The sequence below is a fragment of the Paramormyrops kingsleyae genome, chromosome 18, assembly GCF_048594095.1.
Source record: "Paramormyrops kingsleyae isolate MSU_618 chromosome 18, PKINGS_0.4, whole genome shotgun sequence".
Lineage (NCBI taxonomy): Eukaryota > Metazoa > Chordata > Actinopteri > Osteoglossiformes > Mormyridae > Paramormyrops > Paramormyrops kingsleyae.
In genome coordinates, this window is record NC_132814.1 from 11911147 (window position 1) to 11932926 (window position 21780).

The following is a 21780-nucleotide window of genomic DNA, read 5'->3' on the forward strand; positions in this document are numbered from 1 at the left end:
TCCAGCTCATCCCCTGTCTGGTGCCCAATGCTGCCTTAGCTAAGCTCAAACCCACCATGACCATCTACTTGATAAGTTACTTATCTTTTATGTATATGTAATATTTTATATATATATATATATATATATATATGTGTATATATATGTGTGTATATGTATATATATATATATATATATATGTATATATATATATATATATATATATATATATATATATATATATATATATATATATATATATATATATATGTAGGCTCCAGTTAGAAGGTGGGTTAGGTCATGTTTATGTTTGATATGCAACTGCAGCCTGTGGAGCTGACGACCGCCGTTCTGCGCGGGTGTGATGCAGAGTTCACCCAGCGCTGTCACAGATGCCTGAAGATGCTCGTCGCATTTGTGAGCAAATTGGGTTGATTCTTGAATGCATTCCTGATCCCGTATGAGCCGGCGAGCATCGAAGACGAGAAATCTAATCTTGACACGTCCGTTTCAAACCTCTTCTCTAGGTGTTCTGGGGGGCCTGTACCTAATGAGTCTGGCTTAATGAGCTGTGCTTGTACCTTAGGGCAAAGGCTGCCGAGGAGGATTGGACAGGAGCTTAAAAAGGATAGACTGAGAGGACATGGATAGCACTGCAGACAGCTGTTGTTCAGGGCTCATTTAATTAAAGTCTGGGGACTTCTTACTACAATAAACAAAGAGGCTTGCATCAGTAATTAATTGCCTCCTCTGTTTCTTTAGAAGTCCTGTGCATTGCGCCTGAAACATGTGCTCTGTAGTCTGTTTCGTGCATTAAATGCAGACTCTCACATGCTCACATACAAATGTATCCCAGCTCCCTGGAGTCTGCGAAAGGGGGAGGGGCTCAGACTGCTATCGTGACTGACACTAGGCGGAGCCAATGAAAATCGTTGTCACATGATCCCAATTAATGCATATTATGCATGCAGGAAGTGACGATCATTCATTGGCTGTCTGCCTTGTTTGTGTATCTGTGAGTATTTGTGTGTGTTGTGCTGAAGAGGTAATGGTTAGATATGGCTAACTAACAGCCATGACTAACAAGGCTCAGTTACTGAACAGGAGAATGTGTGCTCTGCATGATCTATGCACTGTAACCTAATGGACAGGTCTGCTTCCGGAACATTCTTCTGACTGTTCCCCTTTGCGCTGATGTCTGGTAGCAATTAAGATGATTGGGCCCTAAAATTTTCTGAGGCCCAAAATGTCTAGTGCTGCCTCATACATCTAGAGGTCAGGTCCTCTAGGTCTTTCACAATGCAGAAAACAGAGCAGGGCATCTGCCTTTTTTTTTTTATTCTGTCATTGTTAAAAAAAATCAGTGCAAACAAGCGAGGAAGAGGCTGATCCCAAAAGGAAGGTAAAGGGAGACTGTAAGTGCCGTGAAGGATCTACATGGGAGCTGTGAAGTCCAAGTCAGTTCCCTTTCCCTCTGTCCTGGCAAAAACCATCCTAGTAAGTCCTCAAACCTTCTCCAGCTTCAGGTGGTTTATTCTAGAACCTTCTAATCAGGAATCTGTTGCTCCTTATCTGTTTTTACAGACATGGTAGTTTTGATGGCCCCAAACATTTGGGTTTGCCAGCTAGCAATTTCACCTAAATCTAATTATCCAGCAGCAGAGTCCTGCACAGGTCTCATTCGATCTCACCACCACTCCACTGCAAATCAGCAGCTTCGGAACTTGGATCAAATAGAACCTGAGATTAACTATTTCCATGACAACCATCCCCAGGAGAAGTCCCACAACTCAGACTGGGACAGGATTCAGGCCTGACATCACAGGGATATGGAAGCTGACCATTGGCACACAGAGAAAAATCTGTCTGATTATGCAGACAGGGAAAAGATATCCCTTGGGGATGAATCAGGAAATGCTGCATGTGTCCCTGGCGAGCATTTGCAGTCTGCGTTTCGCGTATTTAAATTCCTGCACGTTGCTGAATGCCTATTGAGCAGGTGCACATTAGCATTGTAAAGCAAAGAAAGCAGAAAGCCAGCATTGTTTTCTGCTGTCTCGGGGCTAACAAACATTTGGGAGCACAGAGCAGCAGCGATGTTTAATTTTCAATGTCTCAGCGAAACTGGAGAGTATGTCCCAGTCGGTGCAGGAAGCCTCGAGAGTTGGTGTTTACGTCGGACCTGTTAGTCGATGCGTTTCCCTCCGCAATCTCCTCATTGCCAAGCGCCATCTGTCACAAGATAATCAAGCATTGTCACTCTGCAGTTGCTGAGTTTCTGTAGTGACATGCAGGAATGTTGAGGGGAAGTTTTTGGTAAGGTGTCTACCCCTCCCCCATGTAACTTATTATTTTTCCCACTCCAAGATGGATATCGAACGGGGGTGGAGGGCAGTGTGTGTGTGTGTGTGTGTGTGTATTATGTTTATATTACATTGTGGGGACCAAATGTTTCCCACAATGTAATAAAAACCTGTTATTTTGACATTGTCGGGACCATTTTTCAGGTCCCCACAAAGATCTGTGAATGCAATGAAAAAACTAAAAATGCCAAAAATATTTTGTTTGGTGACTTAAGGTTAGGGCTGGGTAGGGGATAAGGTCATGTTGGGACTAGTGTTTTCCCCATAGAAATTAATGGAGTCCCCACAAAGATATAATTACAAAGCTGTGCATGTGTGTCTGTGTATGTGTGCGTGTGTGTGTGTCTGTGTGTGTGTGTGTATGTGTCTGTATGTATGTGTGTGTGTCTGTGTATGTGTGTCTGTCTGTCTGTGTGTGTGTGTGTGTCTGTGTGTGTGTCTGTGTGTGTGTGTGTGCACGTGGGGTTTGGGTACTGAGCTGCTCTGAGACTGTAGTTGGGCCTGGGGGACAGCAGGGGTGACGAGGCAGCATCACTCTCAGTCCTCATCCGCTGCTTTTCTCTGTTTTTTTTTCCCCATCGCAGATGCAGACCGTCAGGACAGGCCTCAGGGGGAGGACACCACACACGCCCCCTCACCAGAACGTGACGACGATGACAACTTGCTAGGCTACACAGGTGTGTACGGAAAGGCGGCTCACCGTCGGTGCCGTTATCCTCAGCGCCTGTCACGAGAAGCTGTCATCAGAAGACGAAAGGAATGGATCAGCTGTCCTCTGGGTTTCCGCCCACGGAACGGCTGGCCCGCTCTCTTGATGGGAACGTCAGTGTACCGTCATGGGGTTCTGTGAGGTACCAGTAAGTCGCTGGCAGAAGCATGCAGAAGGCAGTGTTGTTGTTTTCTTGCGAAGGATTTTAATTGCTCTTCAAGCTAGTTAATTTGGCCAAAAAGCTGCATAAATCCATAAAAAAACAGAGATAATCATAGCTTCAGCGGCAGTATGGGCTAAATTCCTGTCCTTTTGTTAGCGGAAAATGCAATCTGTCACTGTGCGCTGAGGCATCACCCTTTCACGGGGGTCCCATAACCTTGTGATTTTTTTCCGTTTGCCTGCGAATGGGAAATTAGTTTAATGTAGCATAGTGTCAACCACTGCCAAGAAGACCTCTACTCTAGAAGGAGATTGTCTTCACTTCATCAAAACAAAGCACAGGGGTCTGCTGCCTGGTGTAGATTTTTTCCCCAACTCTGCATTGTTCTTGGAATTTATTCTTACACATTACGAAAGAATATATTTTTGTTAAGGGGTATTCTCTGTACCTTCTTTCGGTTTGGTAAAAAAAGTGGGCAGATGAAATTTCATATCCTAAGGAAAAGGCTGAAATTTCACCACCGTTTCTCTGTCTACGGGGATCAAATAGTAGGACAGGGCTGCTAACCAAAAGCCATAATGGAAAAGAAGCCCCCCTCTTTTCTGTCTATTATTGGCTTTTTTTTCTTATAGAGAATGAGAATGAGTCTGAGAATGAGTAAAAATAATGGATCAGCCCCACTTCACTGCCAGCATCCGTGATCGACCACTGGAGATGGCGGTGCATCTTTCAGGCCAATGGGCATCACCCGCAATGCAAACGTCTCGTCTGTGTTCAATCTGTCAATTTTCTCAGAAAAAAAAGCTGGAAATTAAAGAGAATCTCCTGACAGTCTGTATGGGCACGGAATCCATCTAAATCGCCTGTCATAGTCTATCATTATCTGCGAAGTGTCTGCCTAGCAGTGGAATGGCATACAGAAGTTGGGTTGTCTTGGTATGGCGAGCGAGACATTGCAGTATTTCAGGCCTGATAGGTGTCTACTGATGGCTCATCTTGGTTATGGGAGGACAAGAAGGATTTCAGGGAGTCATGTTCTGTGAACACAAGAGCTGCTTTTATGTTCTCATACTGGCGTCCCACAGCACTGCTGCCACTTGCAGTTTGGCTGATAAATGAACAGCGTGTGAAATGCGAAGTTCCGCATGGCTGCACAAAGAAGGCAGCTGCGGGACAGCAGGGTAGATGGAGTGCTCTATTAGACGTCCACCAGCGGAAGCCTCATCAGATGGGAGGCTGGTGGCCTTGGGTTCCCCTCAATCTCGCCGTCTGTAACCCCGATTTATTACGGAGAACTGCCATTGCCCTGCCTCGATTTGCTGTATCCCTGTCTGTATCACACGAAACCGCTCCGATCTTTAGCATCACGCAGCAGGTCAGCATATGCTCCGATTCAATCTGCCCCCTCCGTGGACATCATTGCTGCCTCACACAAACCCTTCACAGATACCTGTTCTCTGGTGCTCCTTCCCCCCTCGGCAAACAGTAGAAGACTGAGGTGCTTCTGTACTGCCTTCCGGCTCGCCGTCTCCTACTATAACCTCCGACTGTCCTTCAAGTCAAACATCTTCATCTGTTGCCATTCTAGGAAGTGTGAGTTGGGGGGGAATGGCCATGGCAAGATGCTCGTACCAAAAATAGAGGAAGGATGAAAGAGTACAAAGAGACAGAGGCACTGAAGGACAGGAAGTTATTTGCTATGGTTGTAATGAATAGATCACGTTTTTGACCCCAATCACCCACCGGTGAAGGTCATGCGGCTGTGTCTATGTGCAAATAAGTCTGAGGAATCTGAGGTCTCTCTTTGTCTGCATCCCTCACAGGCAAGGGCTACATGACTACACTGTGTACATAATCTGTCTGAAACATTAGACACCAAGAAGGAGGGCATACACTGACTATGTTTAGCCCACAAGCACAACTGCACCTTGATACAATGCAACATGTTTTCTCAACACGTCAATAAGAATGATATTTCCTGAAGGCAGTTGAAGAGGTCAAGGAATGCCGTGTATTGAGAGGCAGGGTCCTTCTGAGCCATGGGCGACCCGTGTGTGTGTGTGTGTGCATTGTCAGGAACTGCGATGAACCTGGTCCTGCACTGCTCATTTCGCTCCTCACGGACGTGACTCTTCGGAGCCGAGGCCGGGAGATGAGAGTCGTTTCCTCGGGGTAAACTTGGAGTTGGCTTTCGGGCCAGATATGCGTCTGGGTTTGTAATTTTGGAGCGCCGCTCCTGGGGCTAAACAGAGATGGGGGGGAGGATTAAAACCAAGGCTTCTTCCTCGTTTAGGGAATGAGAGTTGGAGATTGCGGGTAGAGAAGATAAGGAAGGAACAGAGGGCGAGAAATCGATTTTTTTCCCCCTCATTTCGCTTGTCTTCCTGGAGTGGCTGCATTTGTGGTGAGGTTGAGGGCTCTTTAGAAGGAGGTTGGTTTGTATGTCCTCACATCCCAGATAATATGGGCTGCACATATGTAATGAGAATAATTCAGACGTCAGATATTTGGCTGCCTTTTTCCTTAACTACAGCTTGAAGGTTGATGGGTCACTGCAGATTAAGATTCAACAAAAGTGAAGAGACTAAAACTAGTACAAAGCCCTAGGAGGACATGCATGTGGTCATCATACTCTAACCACTACCACTCTAAGCACAAGCTCAGGTCAGCGACTCAGTCTCCCCCGGTCAGCCAGGGGGCGCTGTGCAGAGATGAAGGCGTGTGACTCACAGTTACGTGGATCAGGTCCGTGTGCAGATATCTGCACTATGGCTTTGTGCTGACAGCCAGTGGTGGCACTGTAGTACGGTTTTATAAATCACCAATGGGCCCCTGAATCTGTGCTGGGAGGCCCCTGCCTGCCAGCTTCTATGTACCGCCCTAGATACACAATTTGTGCCAGGTGAGAGTCACCTTCTAATACCCGAGCTTCAAAAAGCCGTACTGATGACACTGTGCAAAGTTGAACTCCATCACAAAGTGACCTGGATGCTAAACTCACTGAAGATAATAAGCATGCGTAAGTAGTGCCTTTAGTCGATTTAAACCAGAAGCCCCTGTGTAGTGGGACTTGGCCTTGGGTCTAGCTGTTATGCCACTGAATGCCTTAGAGTGCAAGACTGAATCAATCACAACCAACCACAGACATCCTCTGATCTCTCTGCTGGACTGGATTCTGTAGCATCAGTAACCCTTGACATTTCAGAGGCCAGACCTCTAGCGGCTCTTACTCACTCCTTCACTAATCTCTCACCCTTCACACCTGTGAAGCACACAGCGTATATCTTTGTGAGCAAGGCCTTCACACCTGTGAAGCACACTACATATTACTATGTGAGCAAGGCCTTCACACCTGTGAAGCACACTACATATTACTTTGTGAGCAAGGCCTTCACACCTGTGAAGCACATAACATATTACTTTGTGACCAAGGGGCCTTCGGCTCACCTTGCAGTGTCTTCTTGCTTGATGAAAACATTATGAGGATGGAGGATGGGTCCTCCAGCAGGGGGCAATGGAGCAGAACTGGTTGACACGTTGATGTGAGTCAAGTGTGATTCCTTGGGAATGAAAGGGGGAGCTACAGAATGAGCTTGCAGGAGAAAACAACAGAGTATGTTTTATAATCCTACCAGCTAAAAAACAAACATAACTTAATATGCTGAGAATGGGGACGTTCATTTTTCTGTGGCTGTTCTTCCAAAGAAGCAGGACATTTTACACACAGACGTACACACTCAGGCGCAAATTAAAATGATACTAGTTGACTGGAGAGGCATTTGTGCATGGCAGCAACACAGTGGGCAATGAGCAACGGCAAGAAGCTGAAACTATAGCGTGTGTGCGCCTGGTTTTCAGCATGTTTACACACTGTTATTGTCTCCTCGTTTGAAAATGTCTCCCTTTATCCAAATGCTTAAAATGGGCAGCCAAGGACAAACTGGGGGCAGTTAGTGGCAAACCAGGGGCAATTAGTGGCAGGCTCGTTGCAGTAAGGCGGGGGTGGGTGGGTGAGCAGACTAGCAAATGTGGAGTGGAAGGTGGCAGAATCTGGACAATAAATGAAATGTGTGGCAGGAGCTAGGAGCAGGTAATGGTGGCGTCAGTTTAGTTATGTGGTAATTGGGGACCTGCAGGCACAGGAAATGATACTGAGAAAAAAAGGATGTGGCGATGTGGAGTAAGGGGGAGAAGAGAGGTAGGAAGGAGGAATGAAAGAGACAGGGGAGAAGCGATCTGAGCGTCTGGTTCCGAGTGCCGCTTCAGATGTGGGCGGGGCTTTCGCGTTTCCAGCCCGCGTGCGAGGCGAGCCAGCAGGCTGGTGGTGCACGCAGACTCCTCGTCTTTTCGGTTTCCTTTTTTTAGGTTAAGTGCTTTCGCAGAAAGCGTACCAGGGATGCTGGAATGTCATAGCTCGCAGGATCTTTTTCCAGTCACGCATCTCAGCGCCTAATCCGCTGTGACGGGGGCTGGAGAGCGATTCGGAGAGCCATTACTCGTGCTGTCAGTCGGTACGCTTCTTTTACGTAATCCCCGGCCGTTTAAAGAACGTCAGGTCATCGTTACCTTACGCCCTGCCCACTTTATGTTTAAATTATTAACAAATGTCTGTCCTTAAAACTGCAGTCTATTTTAAGGAAGTCCAAGGAGATTGTCCTAAAAATGTGACAAGAGTAGGTTGGTTCCAACTGTTGCTTGTCCAGGTTGGCACTGTGACTTAGTGAGTAACACCATTTGCTTTACATCTCCTGGGTTGGGGATGGGGGGAGGGGTTGAGGTTGCCCCTGATCTATGTGTATAATTTCCAAATTCTCCCCCTTTTTTGAAGGTTTCCTTCTGCAGTCCAAAGACGTCTAGCTAGACTAACTAGTGGCTATAAATTGCTTGTACTTTGTGTATATGTCCTATGATTGACCGGCGAGGTGTGCCACATTCCGCATAGTACAGGCTCCAGTCACACCCCCTTCCCGTGTCCAGCATAAGCGGTTGGATGACTGATGGATGATGCCGATCCTAAAAACCTCCGAATGCCTGAGAATGCAGCGATACACCGGTAGAGGGCGCGCATTCGTTGGTTTTGAGCCGCGCTGAGATTGGCACAGCCAAAAATTCAGGGAACATTGTCATAACAACGCCCAAGAAGAATCATATAAAAATTTAAGAATTATGGTCGAATTTGTGTTCCTAATTATTTTAATCTCATATATTTACGCCCTTATCTTAACTGTCTTTTGCTGAGACGCCTATCCTCTCTTTATAGTACAGGATGCATGAGAAGACGCGTTTCTCTGCCAAATTCAAACTCAGTCCTCCCCCATTGATAAGGATGCTCTCTTGTGTGGCCAGGAGTCTTTCGCACAATCAAACGTGGGGAAAAAACCCTCCAGTTCAAATATGATGAAATGTCGGTTAAATGGCGAGGCGTTGATTAGCAAATCGTCTTGAGAAGATTAAGTCCTTGATTATGAGGACAAGAGTAAGAGCTCCTGGCTAATCGCCGCTAAAGTGAATTTTAATTGACTTATTAGGATGGCATGCCGCGCCTGTGCCGGATTCAGGTGGGATTTAAAGGGCGCGGAACGCCACGGAGAGCCACCTTGGTTCAGGTTATAATTTGCAATCTCGGCGGGGTTTTGGCATCGCCCCGCGGGTCACCCCTCCTTGCAATCTATTCCGCTCAGGTGGCTTAGATGTACATGACAAATAGGCCAATTAAACTTTATTACGGGCTACAATTAAAACAATAAGCCAATGAATAAACACCGTAAACGCTGAAGACAAAGCAGTCATTGAAGTTGTAAAATTAAAATAACAATTCTAACCGAAACTTGCGGACGTGCTATTTTTATGGGTTTGTCGTGAACCGTGGCTGAAACTTTTTAAATGGAAAAGCGCAGTCTCTGGAGTTTTCCCATATTTGTTATATATAAATATACAGGCTGTATAATTCTTTTTTGCAAGGATGCCGTTTCTGCTTGGCTGACCAATTTATTAACACCATCTGAACAAGATGAATTAATAACCACATCACGGCGAGTGGGAAAGGGGGACTGGGGACATTATAGGTGTACAGTGTCACTCTCAAGTCACTGAAGGCATCGCTGCTATTGTTGCGGACACATGACAGCTAGTCTGGCATTGTGCAGAGATCCAGCCCTCAAGAGGTTAAATCGGCTCCTGCATGCTTGGAAAAGCCCATTTTTGCAACCTGGTAGGGAGGGGGAGTGGGGCATACCATTCAGCGAGCCATTCACATCCCGAGAATGAGAAGCCGTTGTCTCAGTGCCCCGTGCGAAAAGTGTGGGGTACGCATATGAGCACATGGGCTCCCAGTTAACTTCACTTTCAGGGGAAAAAATCTCCGAAGTTTCCTAAAACACTAAATGGTGTCAAACAAAAAACTTATTAGAAAGTGACCGGAATCCACCGTTACTGATGCATTTGGCAAAGTCTGGGGTCGTCACTATAGAACTGACCCGAAGATCCGTGGAAGGTTTCCGTGATCGCGAAGGGGGAGGAAAAGTCAGGCTGAAATGTGACGGGTATTTTGACATGCCTGTCCTCTGAATCTCCGTTACGCAGATCGGTTACCCACCGAGACCTTTTTGATCACTTTTCACGTGGTTGTTTTCTGTGGGACCGATGACATGAACTCAGGAGCGCGCCGATGCGGTGAAAAACACTTTGGGAACTACATTGAAAAAGCAAATTTCTGTTTCACTTTTTTTGGGAAACCAGACCTAAAACTACAATTAGACTGAGTTTTTATCTTTAAAACTGAAATCACAGGCGCATAACGGAAATAAAATTAAGCACACATTTTGGAATGAAAGCACATTGCAATTGCAAACTACATCGGATTTCTCAGTTAACATGTGTCACAGACTGAAACAAATGATGATGTGATTTCATTTAGACTTTTATTGCACTTGGAAGGAAAAGCACAATCAATAATTACCTGCCTGGAGGACCGGGATTTTTAACTCATCGTTAAGATTATGAAAAGCTGTTCGTCGGGTTTTTATGCTCCAACGACTTGTGGATTGTGCAAGATATTCCCCGTTTCAGCAATATTGGAAGGATGCCTTCAGATTTCTTGAGAGTTTTTTTCCCCCTCGTTGTCCTGCACATTTGTTCAGGTATGCGTGACATAGGTGTTCATTCTGAACTTTTATTACAGTGTCCCTTGACCGTCTGCCGCGCTAAGTATTTCACACTGTGACATTTAAACAAATAGAAACAATCTCCCTTATCGTTTCTTAGGTTTTGTCGCACTACTTCAAATTCAAATTGCTACCTAATTTACAAGGCGGGTACGGGAGCGAAAAACGCGCTGTACGGAGATGGAAATCGTTTTCATGCAGACCTACTTTGTAGCTTTTTTGTTTAATTAAAAACTGCAGACAAATTATTTTAATAAACAAAGATAGGATCTTATTTGGCTTTCATGTGGATCAGATTAGACGGTTGCAAATAACACCGTAATATTGAGCTTTTTTATTTCCATTAAATAGGTTAATATTGTTTCTCTGGAAGACAGGGGGGGGTTCGCCTGGCTGGAAGCGCTTCGTAATTACTGTCTAGTCCTACAGGAGAATTAGGATGGAAAAAATAGGTTGATTACTTAGTGTTGCGATGTATCCGCTATAAGTATTTAACACGCTTTTAGAAAAACTGCGGAGCATCTGCCTGTGTCTTGTATCTTTAAAGTAATACTTTGTATTGATATTCCTCTCGAATTGTTGCGTTACGAATTTTAAATAGAAGCATTAAAAACACTTCGTTTGTTGCTATGTGAAAATCCATGACACAGTAGTTGAACTTAACATTGATTTGCTGTATATGTGCTTAACCCATATAAAATGTTTTCTTTCTATAGCTTTGTACCACTAAACTTCCAAATCATTACAAAATTATAAAAATGCATAAATGGTTGTTGGGTTTCTTACTAAGCGATCCCAGTTTGGCCCCGAGGCTGCCAGTTTACACCGATCTGAATGGCCAGAAAAGTAATGGTCGCAGTTTTAACGTTTTTCATACTGATCTTAAAGAATTAACAGTCGCTGGGTTAGGCGACGTGTAACCAGCTGGGAACATATAAAGGTCTGATTTTCCTGGCCTGTCTGCAATTCACTGCCATCCGACTTGACCCCCCGGGGGTCTGATCCACGGCTGCCCCGATGCACCACATCCAGAATCTCCTTACGGCAGCAGATTTGGGGGCAACCGCAACTTTTGATAGTCTTTTTTCCCCCCACGGAAGTAGGTTGTGGGTTAAATGATAGCTTTTTATTACAGTCTAATTGTTTAGCCGGTGCTTTTATCCGAAGCACATATGGCCACGTATGGTTTACTAGCGGATGTGTCGCAGGAGCAATTTTAGAGTCATTATTTTGCCCAGGATCCCGAGTTCATAGCAGCCCCCTCAAACCTGGGATTTGAACTGGCATCTTTCCGGTTGCAGATGGGTTGCTTTAGAGCTCTGTGGTAGCCCAAAGCCTTATAAAGAGTTCTTTCTGAGTAAGAGTAGATCCCTGTGTGTCTCTGTGTTGGATGAACTGTAGCACATAGCTAAAGCTTCGGAGTGAGATCACAACCCACCTTGCTGGAGCATTCAGGCAGGTCTCACGATTAAGAGACGTGTCTGATCCGATCTGCATTCACCATGAACGCCTCCTCATGTGAACCATATACATGTGCACTTACCGCAGGAATGCATGTGTCTCTTTGTGCATCTCTAGTTCAAAGCCCTAAGATCAATTTTTGCCATTAACTGGAAAAGGTTAAGTTTGGACAGTGACCCTGATCAGTATAAGTAGTTAAAACACGGGTGGGTAGATGGATGGATAGACAGTTAAGTTTGGGATTAGGGTTCGGAATGGGGGAGATGTAAACTTATCTTAGATCAGTGCTTAGAGGGGCTGTCTGCTCAGTGCAAATAGGTCCTGTGTATAGATGGAGACAGCTGGCTGACTTCAGCACACAGGTGGATGAGATTATGAGATATTAGAGCCTTCATAGTTAGGGGTTTTGTGGAAATTAAAGAAGGTTGATGGTTGGGACTCAAACCTATAACCTTCTGATCCCCACCATACTTCCACGGACTTCAGCATACCTGCTGTGTGGATGTTCGTCTGTTATCGGCTGTTTGAACCTGAATCAGCCCTGTTGAGGCTCCCAAAAGATACAGGAAACAGCCACATGTGTGACAAATGGCTGCCACATGATTCCATGCTCCTAACCACAGAACATGGGAAGCACATACTTTGACACAAGACACTCTCACACATATCCATTGTCCAACCTGCTTATCCTACTGGGTTGTGGGGGGTCTGGAGCCTATCTCAGAAGCAATGGGCATGAGGCAGGAAACAACCTGGGATGGGGGACCAGCCCATCGCAGGGCACACTCCCACCATTCACTCACACATGCACACCTAAGGGCAATTTAGCAACGCCAATTAGCCTCAGCATGTCTTTGTACTGTGGGGGGAAACCGGAGTACCGGGAGGAAACCCCATGACGACACGGGGAGAACATGCAATCTCCACACACATGTGACCCAAGCGGAGACTCGAACCCAGGTCGCAGAAGTGTGAGGCAACAGTGCTAACCACTGCACCACCATGCCGCCCCTTCTCACACATATTATTATTTTTATTATTATTATTGTTACCGACCTTTCTGTGTATGTGTGTAAGTTTGTGTGGTTTATTTAGGAGAGGTATTTAGCTTCCAGCTGTTGTTTACCTGGGCTGGCCATGTGAGGACCAAGGAGTGAAGCTCGGGGTGGCCGTTAGGTGCCGTATGAGCGGAGTTGGCGTGCATCCTTATCGCTTTCACAGATAACGCTCCGTAACGGGCGCATGCCTGCGTGCATTCCTGTCCTTCAAAGACAGCAGCGCTAAAGCGTTTTCAGGTGTCTCTGTTTGGGTGATCTTCCCCTGGGACTGCATGTGAAGTATTCCGGTGCTGCCGGTTCGTCTCCGCTGTCCACAGTGCAGCGATTCTGGTTGAAGTGCTGCTTCACCGGTGGGAGGGGCTCACAAGACCTATCTGATTGTGTCTACGCCCCCTTCCCGCCAGCCACCAAAGCACAGAAAGAGTGGGGTCCCTCAGACAAAAGAAAAAGGAAGTGAGGTGGTACAGAGGAACATCAGCTTTTTTTAAGGTGGGGGGGCATAAGAGGAGAATCAATTTATACAGAGGGGTCACCCAATGATATGTTTTGAATCGGTGAGTGACAGTGGAGGGACCACTCGGCAAGCCAATCAGCTGGGGCCAGACCCTCCATGGCCCCGCCCCTGTATACACCCCTGGTGAAAGTTCAGAAGTAACATCACATTAAATAATGGGATGTCCATTCCTGAAATGGACAGGCAGGGAATACTGGCTCCTAAATCCAGGAAGTCTGGGGAAAGTGGAACAGCATGTTGGGGGGGGGGGGGGTAAAGGGAGGGTAACAGAAGAAAGGAATGGACTTAAATTAAAGGCTAATTTATGACTTTGAGCAGTGCTTGCCTTTGGATCTGAGAGTTTTATATTAGAGGAACTTTAATTATATATACCCAACTTAGGCATTTTCAGTCGAGGTAATTTCCATATATTTACCCCCCAGTACCGCAAAAAGCCCCTGATTAGCTGCTCAAGGCCAGACTTGCCTACAACATTCCATTTTAGAAGATTCCGTGGAATGTATATAGTGATGCCATGGCAACCAGGTGGGATGCGTGGAATGTTCCGGCGGCCTGAAGTGACTCGGCAGGTTAATCCAGGTTGCGGGTGAAAGCTGTCATTGGGGCGAGGGGGGGTGCTTCATTCATGCCTTTGATTATTCATTCATGATTTGAGTTCAGCCGTAAGAAGGTGCTAATTGTCTCACGGCCTTAAAGCCACGCTGCGTTCATACGCGAGTGTTAGCGAGGAGCGTCTGCGAGGCGGAGAAGCCGCTCATTGTGTGTGTGTCTGAGTCCCTCACTGAGGGCTGCTTGTTTGCTCTGTTTACGGCCTTTTCCTGTCTCGGCAGGTGAGCTGGGAGGCGGCGCCACGGGTAAGGAAACAGGGGCACTCTAACGAGCACCCCAGGGGGCCAGGGTCAAAGGTCAGCGGTGTGGGCGGTACGGGGCGCACTCAGGCCTCCGTCATTTCTGACCAGCGGGAGTCACATGACTGAGCTTGAGACTGGGCTTCCCCAAACAGGCGCTGGACCTGATCGCTGTCACGCCGGAGGAGCGTAACGGCCAGATTCTGTTAGCTGGTGGGTAATTGAGCGCAGGGTTTATTTTTTGAAGGCTTCCTCTGTGTAAGTACTGGCGCTACACGGTGCCACTGGCCAAGGAAGGGGAGCCAGCTCATGATTACCTATGAGGCTGTGGGTCTGGCTCTCAGAATCCAGGCGTAGGAGCCCCCCCGTCAGTCGAAGGCCTGCGTGAAGTCCGTGCGGTACCCTGTCCAGGGGGGGGTGGAGCCACACAGCTTAAGAGACACGACACAGATTGTAAATCTTTTAAGTGACGTCAACTGGCTTCCGCTGTGGACGATTGCATCAGTGTAAGTACAACACGACGGATGTTTTTAATTGGCCCATGCTGCCAATGGTTTGTGGCTGTGCTGGTGGGGGGGGGGGTGTCTGAGCTGAGCTGGGTCCCATCATTTATCACGGCCAGGCCAGGTGTAAGCTGCCCCAAGCCATCCTGACATATGGATTCATAACCACTGATAATAAATTGTATGCCCCACCACCCCCCCCCTTCCCAAGTCACTTTGACAGGACGCAGCAGCCACGAGAGCCAATTAACCGGCGGTTGGCGCCCCCCCCCCCCCCCACTCCTTCCCTTCCCCCCCCCCCTGCATAAACGCAGAGACAGACTGCATGGCAAACACTGGAATGTGACAGGGAAGATATTTGTTGTGGATTCATTACTGCTCTCCCCCCCCTCCACCCCTAAAAGCGAGGTCAGGTAGGGAACACGGAGGTGAGTGGTGAAGGGTCACAGCGGTCCGTTCGGTCTTGTGTAAACTCTGTGGCGCCTCCCTGGTGGCCGTGGCCTGGGGGTGGGGTGGCGGGGGGTGATGGATTCCACCTTCTTCAGGAGCCATTAGATCCCAGGGCGCTGTCACACACACACACACACACACACACACAGATTAGGCATCAGTATCTTTATGGGGACTCCATTCATTTCTATGGGCATAACCCTAATCCCAACAATGACGACCTTAACCCCCACCCAGCCCTAACCTTAACCATAAGTAACCAAGCAAATACGAGCATTATTAGTTTTTTGATTGCATGCTCACAGTACCTGCCATCATCCTCATGTAATGCAGTGATATCATGTGAGTGCCTGTGGATGCAGGATATGTGTCTAGTCAGTTACTCATTACCTCCATTCAAAGCGCATTGCAGTGCGTGAAGGTGACGCTGGCCGTGCTGCCCATGTGCGCGTGACGGAGGCGTCCTCGTCGGAGGGGAGCGTGTTGCATATCCGGCCGCGTGACGGAGGCGTCCTCGTCGGAGGGGAGCGTGTTGCATATCCGGCCGCGTGACGGAGGCGTCCTCGTCGGCGGGGAGCTTGTTGCATATCCGGGCGCGTGACGGAGGCGTCCTCGTCGGAGGGGAGCGTGTTGCATATCCGGCCGCGTGACGGAGGCGTCCTCGTCGGAGGGGAGCGTGTTGCATATCCGGCCGCGTGACGGAGGCGTCCTCGTCGGAGGGGAGCGTGTTGCATATCCGGGGACGTGACGGAGGCGTCCTCGTCGGAGGGGAGCGTGTTGCATGTCCGGGGACGTGACGGAGGCGTCCTCGTCGGAGGGGAGCGTGTTGCATGTCCGGGGACGTGACGGAGGCGTCCTCGTCGGAGGGGAGCGTGTTGCATGTCCGGGGACGTGACGGAGGCGTCCTCGTCGGAGCGGAGCGTGTTGCATGTCCGGCCGCGTGACGGAGGCGTCCTCATCGGCGGGGAGCGTGTTGCATGTCCGGCCGCGTGACGGAGGCGTCCTCGTCGGCGGGGAGCGTGTTGCATATCCGGGGACGTGACGGAGGCGTCCTCGTCGGAGCGGAGCGTGTTGCATATCCGGGGACGTGACGGAGGCGTCCTCGTCGGAGGGGAGCGTGTTGCATGTCCGGGGACGTGACGGAGGCGTCCTCGTCGGAGGGGAGCGTGTTGCATGTCCGGGGACGTGACGGAGGCGTCCTCGTCGGAGCGGAGCGTGTTGCATGTCCGGCCGCGTGACGGAGGCGTCCTCATCGGCGGGGAGCGTGTTGCATGTCCGGCCGCGTGACGGAGGCGTCCTCGTCGGCGGGGAGCGTGTTGCATATCCGGGCGCGTGACGGAGGCGTCCTCGTCGGAGCGGAGCGTGTTGCATATCCGGCCGCGTGACGGAGGCGTCCTCATCGGAGGGGAGCGTGTTGCATATCCGGCCGCGTGACGGAGGCGTCCTCGTCGGAGCGGAGCGTGTTGCATATCCGTCCGCGTGACGGAGGCGTCCTCGTCGGCGGGGAGCGTGTTGCATATCCGGCCGTGTGACGGAGTCGTCCTCGTCGGCGGGGAGCGTGTTGCATATCCGGCCGCGTGACGGAGTCGTCCTCGTCGGCGGGGAGCGTGTTCTATATCCGGCCGCGTGACGGAGGCGTCCTCGTCGGAGCGGAGCGTGTTGCATATCCGGCCGTGTGACGGAGTCGTCCTCGTCGGCGGGGAGCGTGTTGCATATCCGGCCACGTGACGGAGGCGTCCTCGTCGGCGGGGAGCGTGTTGCATATCCGGCCGCGTGACGGAGGCGTCCTCGTCGGCGGGGAGCGTGTTGCATATCCGGCCGCGTGACGGAGGCGTCCTCGTCGGCGGGGAGCGTGTTGCATATTTGGCGCAGGGTAGCGGCGGCACTGTGATGTGACCTTTTGTGCCGAGGGGGCTAATTAAAGGCTGGAATTTGCACCGGGGGTGTCCGACATTGCGTGGCTGGCTTCAGCGGTGAGACAGAGAAACCCCCCCCCCGCTCCCTCCCTTCAGTCATCACTGACAAGCCAGATAAACACTTCAGACCCGTTTGTTTAAGGGAGAGATAAATTGAGCCACTCTGCTAATGAACCACCCTCCCCCTCCCCCCGCCATCCCCGGCCCCCCCAGCTCTGAAGGAGCCCACAAGCATGATGGAAGCACGCTTACACAATACATTTCTCCAAGGGGCGTGGTTTGGCCATGTCGGCTCAGGCTAGCAGATTAGAGCACTGAGAGAGCGGGGGGCTAAGGAAGGGAGAACCTTTTACGGGGGGGGGATAATGGAGGTGTATTGGAATGGGGATTCCCAACAGCCTTCCCCCTGTCTAGGTACAAATAAACTCCCTCACATAGGGTGACAACGTGATTCATGACACTTTCATCTTTCGTGGCATCATTAAGTTCCTCAGCGATGCAAGTGTGTGTGCTTGTGTACATATGTCTGCCTGTGTGTGTGTGTGTGTGTGTGTGTGTGTCTGTGTGTGCTTGTTTCTCTGTGTGTCTGCGTTTGTGTGTGTTTGTGTGTCTGTGTGTGTGTGGGTGTCTGTGTGTGTGTCTGTGTGTGTGTGTCTGTATGTGTGTGTGCTTGTGTCTGCCTGTCTGCGTGTGTGTGTGTTTCTGTGTGTGTGTAGATAATGCTGCTGTATGTTTTCCCACAAGTTATTCTCTTGGTTGGGTCACAGCACATGATGGTTGACATGCAGGTGACAGAGTGCCATGCTCCGTCCCTCGGCTAATGTAAGATGCCCTCCAGCAGGGGGCGTGTCACACTCCCCACAGGGATGTCTCAGCCCTCATTGGTCGGGCCGCAGCCTCACCACCCGCCGCTCGGACCAGCCGCTGCCGATGGTTTTGAGTATGCCAGTTACCATGACGATGTTTTTAAACTGACTTGGGAAAGGGTGGAAAAATGAAAGATGGGGATCTGAGTAACCATGGTAAGACAGTTTCCATAGTTACAGGTGAGCTTCTCTCGGCTTGTGTGAATGGGCCTTGCTGAACCTGTCGGTTTGTCCCGCGATGTGCCTGGGCTTCCGCGCGGGAGGCATCGCTACCTGCTGCTCTGTGATAAACAGCAGAAATGCTTTGCCACTGTCTGTCATATTGGCTGCCTCATGTGGTCGGCCAGCCTGGGTGCCTTTAACCTGCTTAATGACAGCAGAGTTTGGGGGCGGTTGAGCCCCTGACAGCTCACATGACCAGTCCATACCAGCACCTCTTCCTGAACCTGTACCTCACTGCTAGGGCAGGTAGGAGGCTGGTGGTGCAGCAGACATGTGCTGATGATGTGTTTGAAATGACACTGCTGCTGTTTGTCTCTGGTATAGCCTCTGGCTGCCTGTGGAGGTGATGATTAAACACACCGCACACACACCACATGAACACTGCACGCACTGTATGAATACTAAACACACACACTGTGCGCACACTGCACACACATACACACACTGCATGCATACTGCACACATGGCTCACAAATACTGTACATACACTACGCATGCACACTGCACACACTGCCCCACACACTGTATCCACAATATACGCACTGAATGCATACACATACACTGCACGCACACTGCAGAGACACTGTATGCACTGTGCACACACTGTACACACATTGGACGCACACAGCATGTACACCGCACACACAGTGTGCATTTCGGTGCCTTGTTTTTTTCCCACTGAAGATGCAACCAAGAATTTTTTTGTGGTAGTATGTGGCTCAGTGGCTTGCAGTCAGTGCTGCTAGAAATTCTGGGACCCTGAGAAAATGTCACCTTGTCACCAATTTTGCCTGACTGGTGACTGGTCAGATGCTCTGTGCGATATAAGAACATAAGAACATAAGAAATTTACAAACAAGAGGAGGCCATTCGGCCCATCAAGCTCGTTTGGGGAGAACTTAACTAATAGCTCAGAGTTGGTAAAATCTTATCTAGCTCTGATTTAAAGGAACCCATGGTTTTAGCTTCCACTACACTAGCAGGAAGACTATTCCATACTCTAACTACATGCTGTGTAAAGAAGTGCTTCCTCAAATTTGTTTTAAAATGTTCTCCCGCTAATTTCCACTTATGGCCACGAGTTCTAGTATTTAGACTAATATTGAAATAGTCATTTGGCTGAACAGCATCCAGACCCGTTAGAATCTTATAGACCTGAATCATATCCCCCCTTAGTCTCCTTTGCTCAAGGCTAAACAGATTCAGTTCCGCTAACCTCTCCTCATAAGACATTCCTCTAAGACCAGGAATCATTCTCGTAGCTCTTCGTTGCACCTTTTCTAAGGCTGCAATGTCCTTCTTGAGGTATGGTGACCAAACCTGCACACAGTATTCTAGGTGGGGTCTTACCAAGGAATTATATAAGTGTAACATCACCTCCCTTGACTTAAACTCCACACACCTAGAGATATAACCCAACATTCTGTTCGCCTTTTTTATTGCTTCCCCTCACTGGCGAGAGTGGGACATGGAAGCATCAACATACATACCGAGATCTTTCTCGTAATCAGCTACCTTTATTTCAGTGGAACCCATAAAATATATGTGTACTTTATATTTCTGCTCCCTGCATGGATTACCTTACATTTATCTGTGTTAAATTTCATCTGCCAAGTATCAGCCCATTCGCTAATTAAATCTAGATCCCGTTGAAGCCTCTCTGCTGCTAGATCAGCATCTGCTACACCGCCCACCTTGGTGTCGTCTGCAAATTTAACCAGTTTACTGTATGTATTTGTGTCAATATCATTCATGTAAATTAGGAACAATAGTGGTCCTAAAATTGAACCCTGCGGTACCCCACTATGAACGGAGGCCCACTGTGACATTGTGCCTCTAATAACTACTCGCTGCTTCCTGTCAGTTAGCCAGTTTTTGATCCAAGCTGCCACAGTTCCTAAAATCCCTGCAGCTTTACGCTTTAGCAAGAGCCGTTTGTGGGGGACAACATCAAAGGCCTTCAGGAAATCTAAGTAAATCACATCATAGGCCTTTTTGTGATCAATTTCACTTGTAGCTTCCTCAAAGAACTCAAGTAGATTCGTTCGATATTTTAAACTCCAGCCACGACTGGAGAGAATCGTAGGGTCTGACACCTGTATCTGAACCCTGCTTCACATTCTGGAACCTTCCGTTCAAGTAACTTGGTAAATTTAGCCAAGCAGGGGGTGGGGTCTTCCTCGATATATTTTGCCAACTCTAGGAGATTTTGATGCCCTGATGCATTTGCTGGCCTCCCTGAATCTGCCAGGGTATCCGTGCCCCTCTGACGCCCCTGGTCGTGGCACAGAGCCAAGAGCTTGCTAACGTGGGGCATCCTGTGCAGTCCGGTGCAGCTGTGGAATTGCCCTGTGACACCCCCCCCACTAGGAGGTTGAGGGATGAATGAACGGCTCTGATTCTCAGTGTTGAGGAGGGGCAGCAGGGGGGATTGAACCTTGACCCCATCACGTTCTTTATAGACTTCCAGGGTTTCGGATTGTGATGAGAGCAGACAGAATGAAATGGTTCATCACACCTGTCTGACTTAAGTAACCCTCTCACTTACACTCATGAGAGAGAGACGGGAGTGAACTGGGAGAGTGAGCTGGTGTAAGTGAAACAAACATGCGCCCAGTAAGAGGTACAATGGGATACTTCTGGGAACCAATCAGATTAGATGGAGTCATGTTTGACTGCTGGGTCATGAAAGGAATTTCTGTGACACCAGGAATAACCTTTTTTTTACCAGACTGACTAAAAATGAAATGCTTTCTTCAGTCGTCTTCCCGAACATTTCCTGTGCCTTTGAAAGCAGCCTGGCCTCAGGCCTTTGTCTGCCTGGATAGTCTGATCACTCTGGGATCCACCATAGAAATTTGTTGGATCCAGGGTTATGTTCTGCGTAATGGGCCCAGCTGACCAAAGCATCTGAGGTCACACAGATCAGTAGACTGCTTTCTCCTGCTCTCCCCTGGAATGTAATTGAGAGATACCAGCAGAGTGATACCAGCAGAGAGATACCAGCAGAGTGATACCAACAGTGACAATGGCAGAGTGATTCCCGTCTCAGACACCCTCTGAACTCACCATCAGATCCATCTTGGCCCCCCCAGTGCCTATGGCCTCGCTACAGCCCCACCCTCCAAAGCCAAGTAGAAAGTGTCTTTGTATGTCGGTATAAGACAGCATTGTTTGAAAATAAACCATAATGTAATAGGATTCGTCAACAGATGCATGTAAAACATAGCAATCATCACATAACATCAATTCAGTTTTGAATATTGTGTGATGAATAGTTTTATTGGTTCATGCTATCTTGGAAGACATCGTGTAGCTCTTGCTCCAACACCGCTTACTCTCATACCTGGGCATTCGTTGGAAGCTCAGCCTAGCTGCACTTATGCCCAGTCGACTCCTTGACATGCATATGTTTGTAATGTGCTGTTTGTCTCACGTGGCTTTGGACAAAAGCATCTGCTACACATGCAAATGTAAACATATAACGAATGTCACCATGAGATGTAGCGTGTCTCAGGGTTGTCAATTGCCTGTAGTCATCTGCTTGGGTGGAGTTTGCCGGATG

The 21780-nt window shown here is 48.6% G+C and overlaps 1 protein-coding gene and 1 long non-coding RNA gene across 14 annotated transcripts in view; one reads left to right on the top strand and one right to left on the bottom strand.

The window, feature by feature from the left end:
• The window catches only part of robo1 (roundabout, axon guidance receptor, homolog 1 (Drosophila)), a 143136-nt gene that overhangs the window by 51251 nt on the left and 70105 nt on the right, over positions 1-21780 (top strand). For 12 of the 13 annotated variants that reach the window (XM_023827734.2, XM_023827733.2, XM_072701859.1 and 9 more), the window contains one exon: positions 2927-3019. In XM_023827734.2, the coding sequence (XP_023683502.2) occupies positions 2927-3019 (93 nt within the window). Of the gene's footprint in view, positions 1-2926; positions 3020-9798; positions 10354-21780 lie in introns of those variants that run through there. The other variant, XM_023827735.2, reaches the window with a different exon arrangement.
• Positions 9760-10207, bottom strand: LOC140579376 (uncharacterized). Its single transcript, XR_011983447.1, has 2 exons — positions 10173-10207; positions 9760-9905 (listed from the first exon to the last, which is right to left on the bottom strand). It is a non-coding gene; the product is annotated as an uncharacterized lncRNA (long non-coding RNA).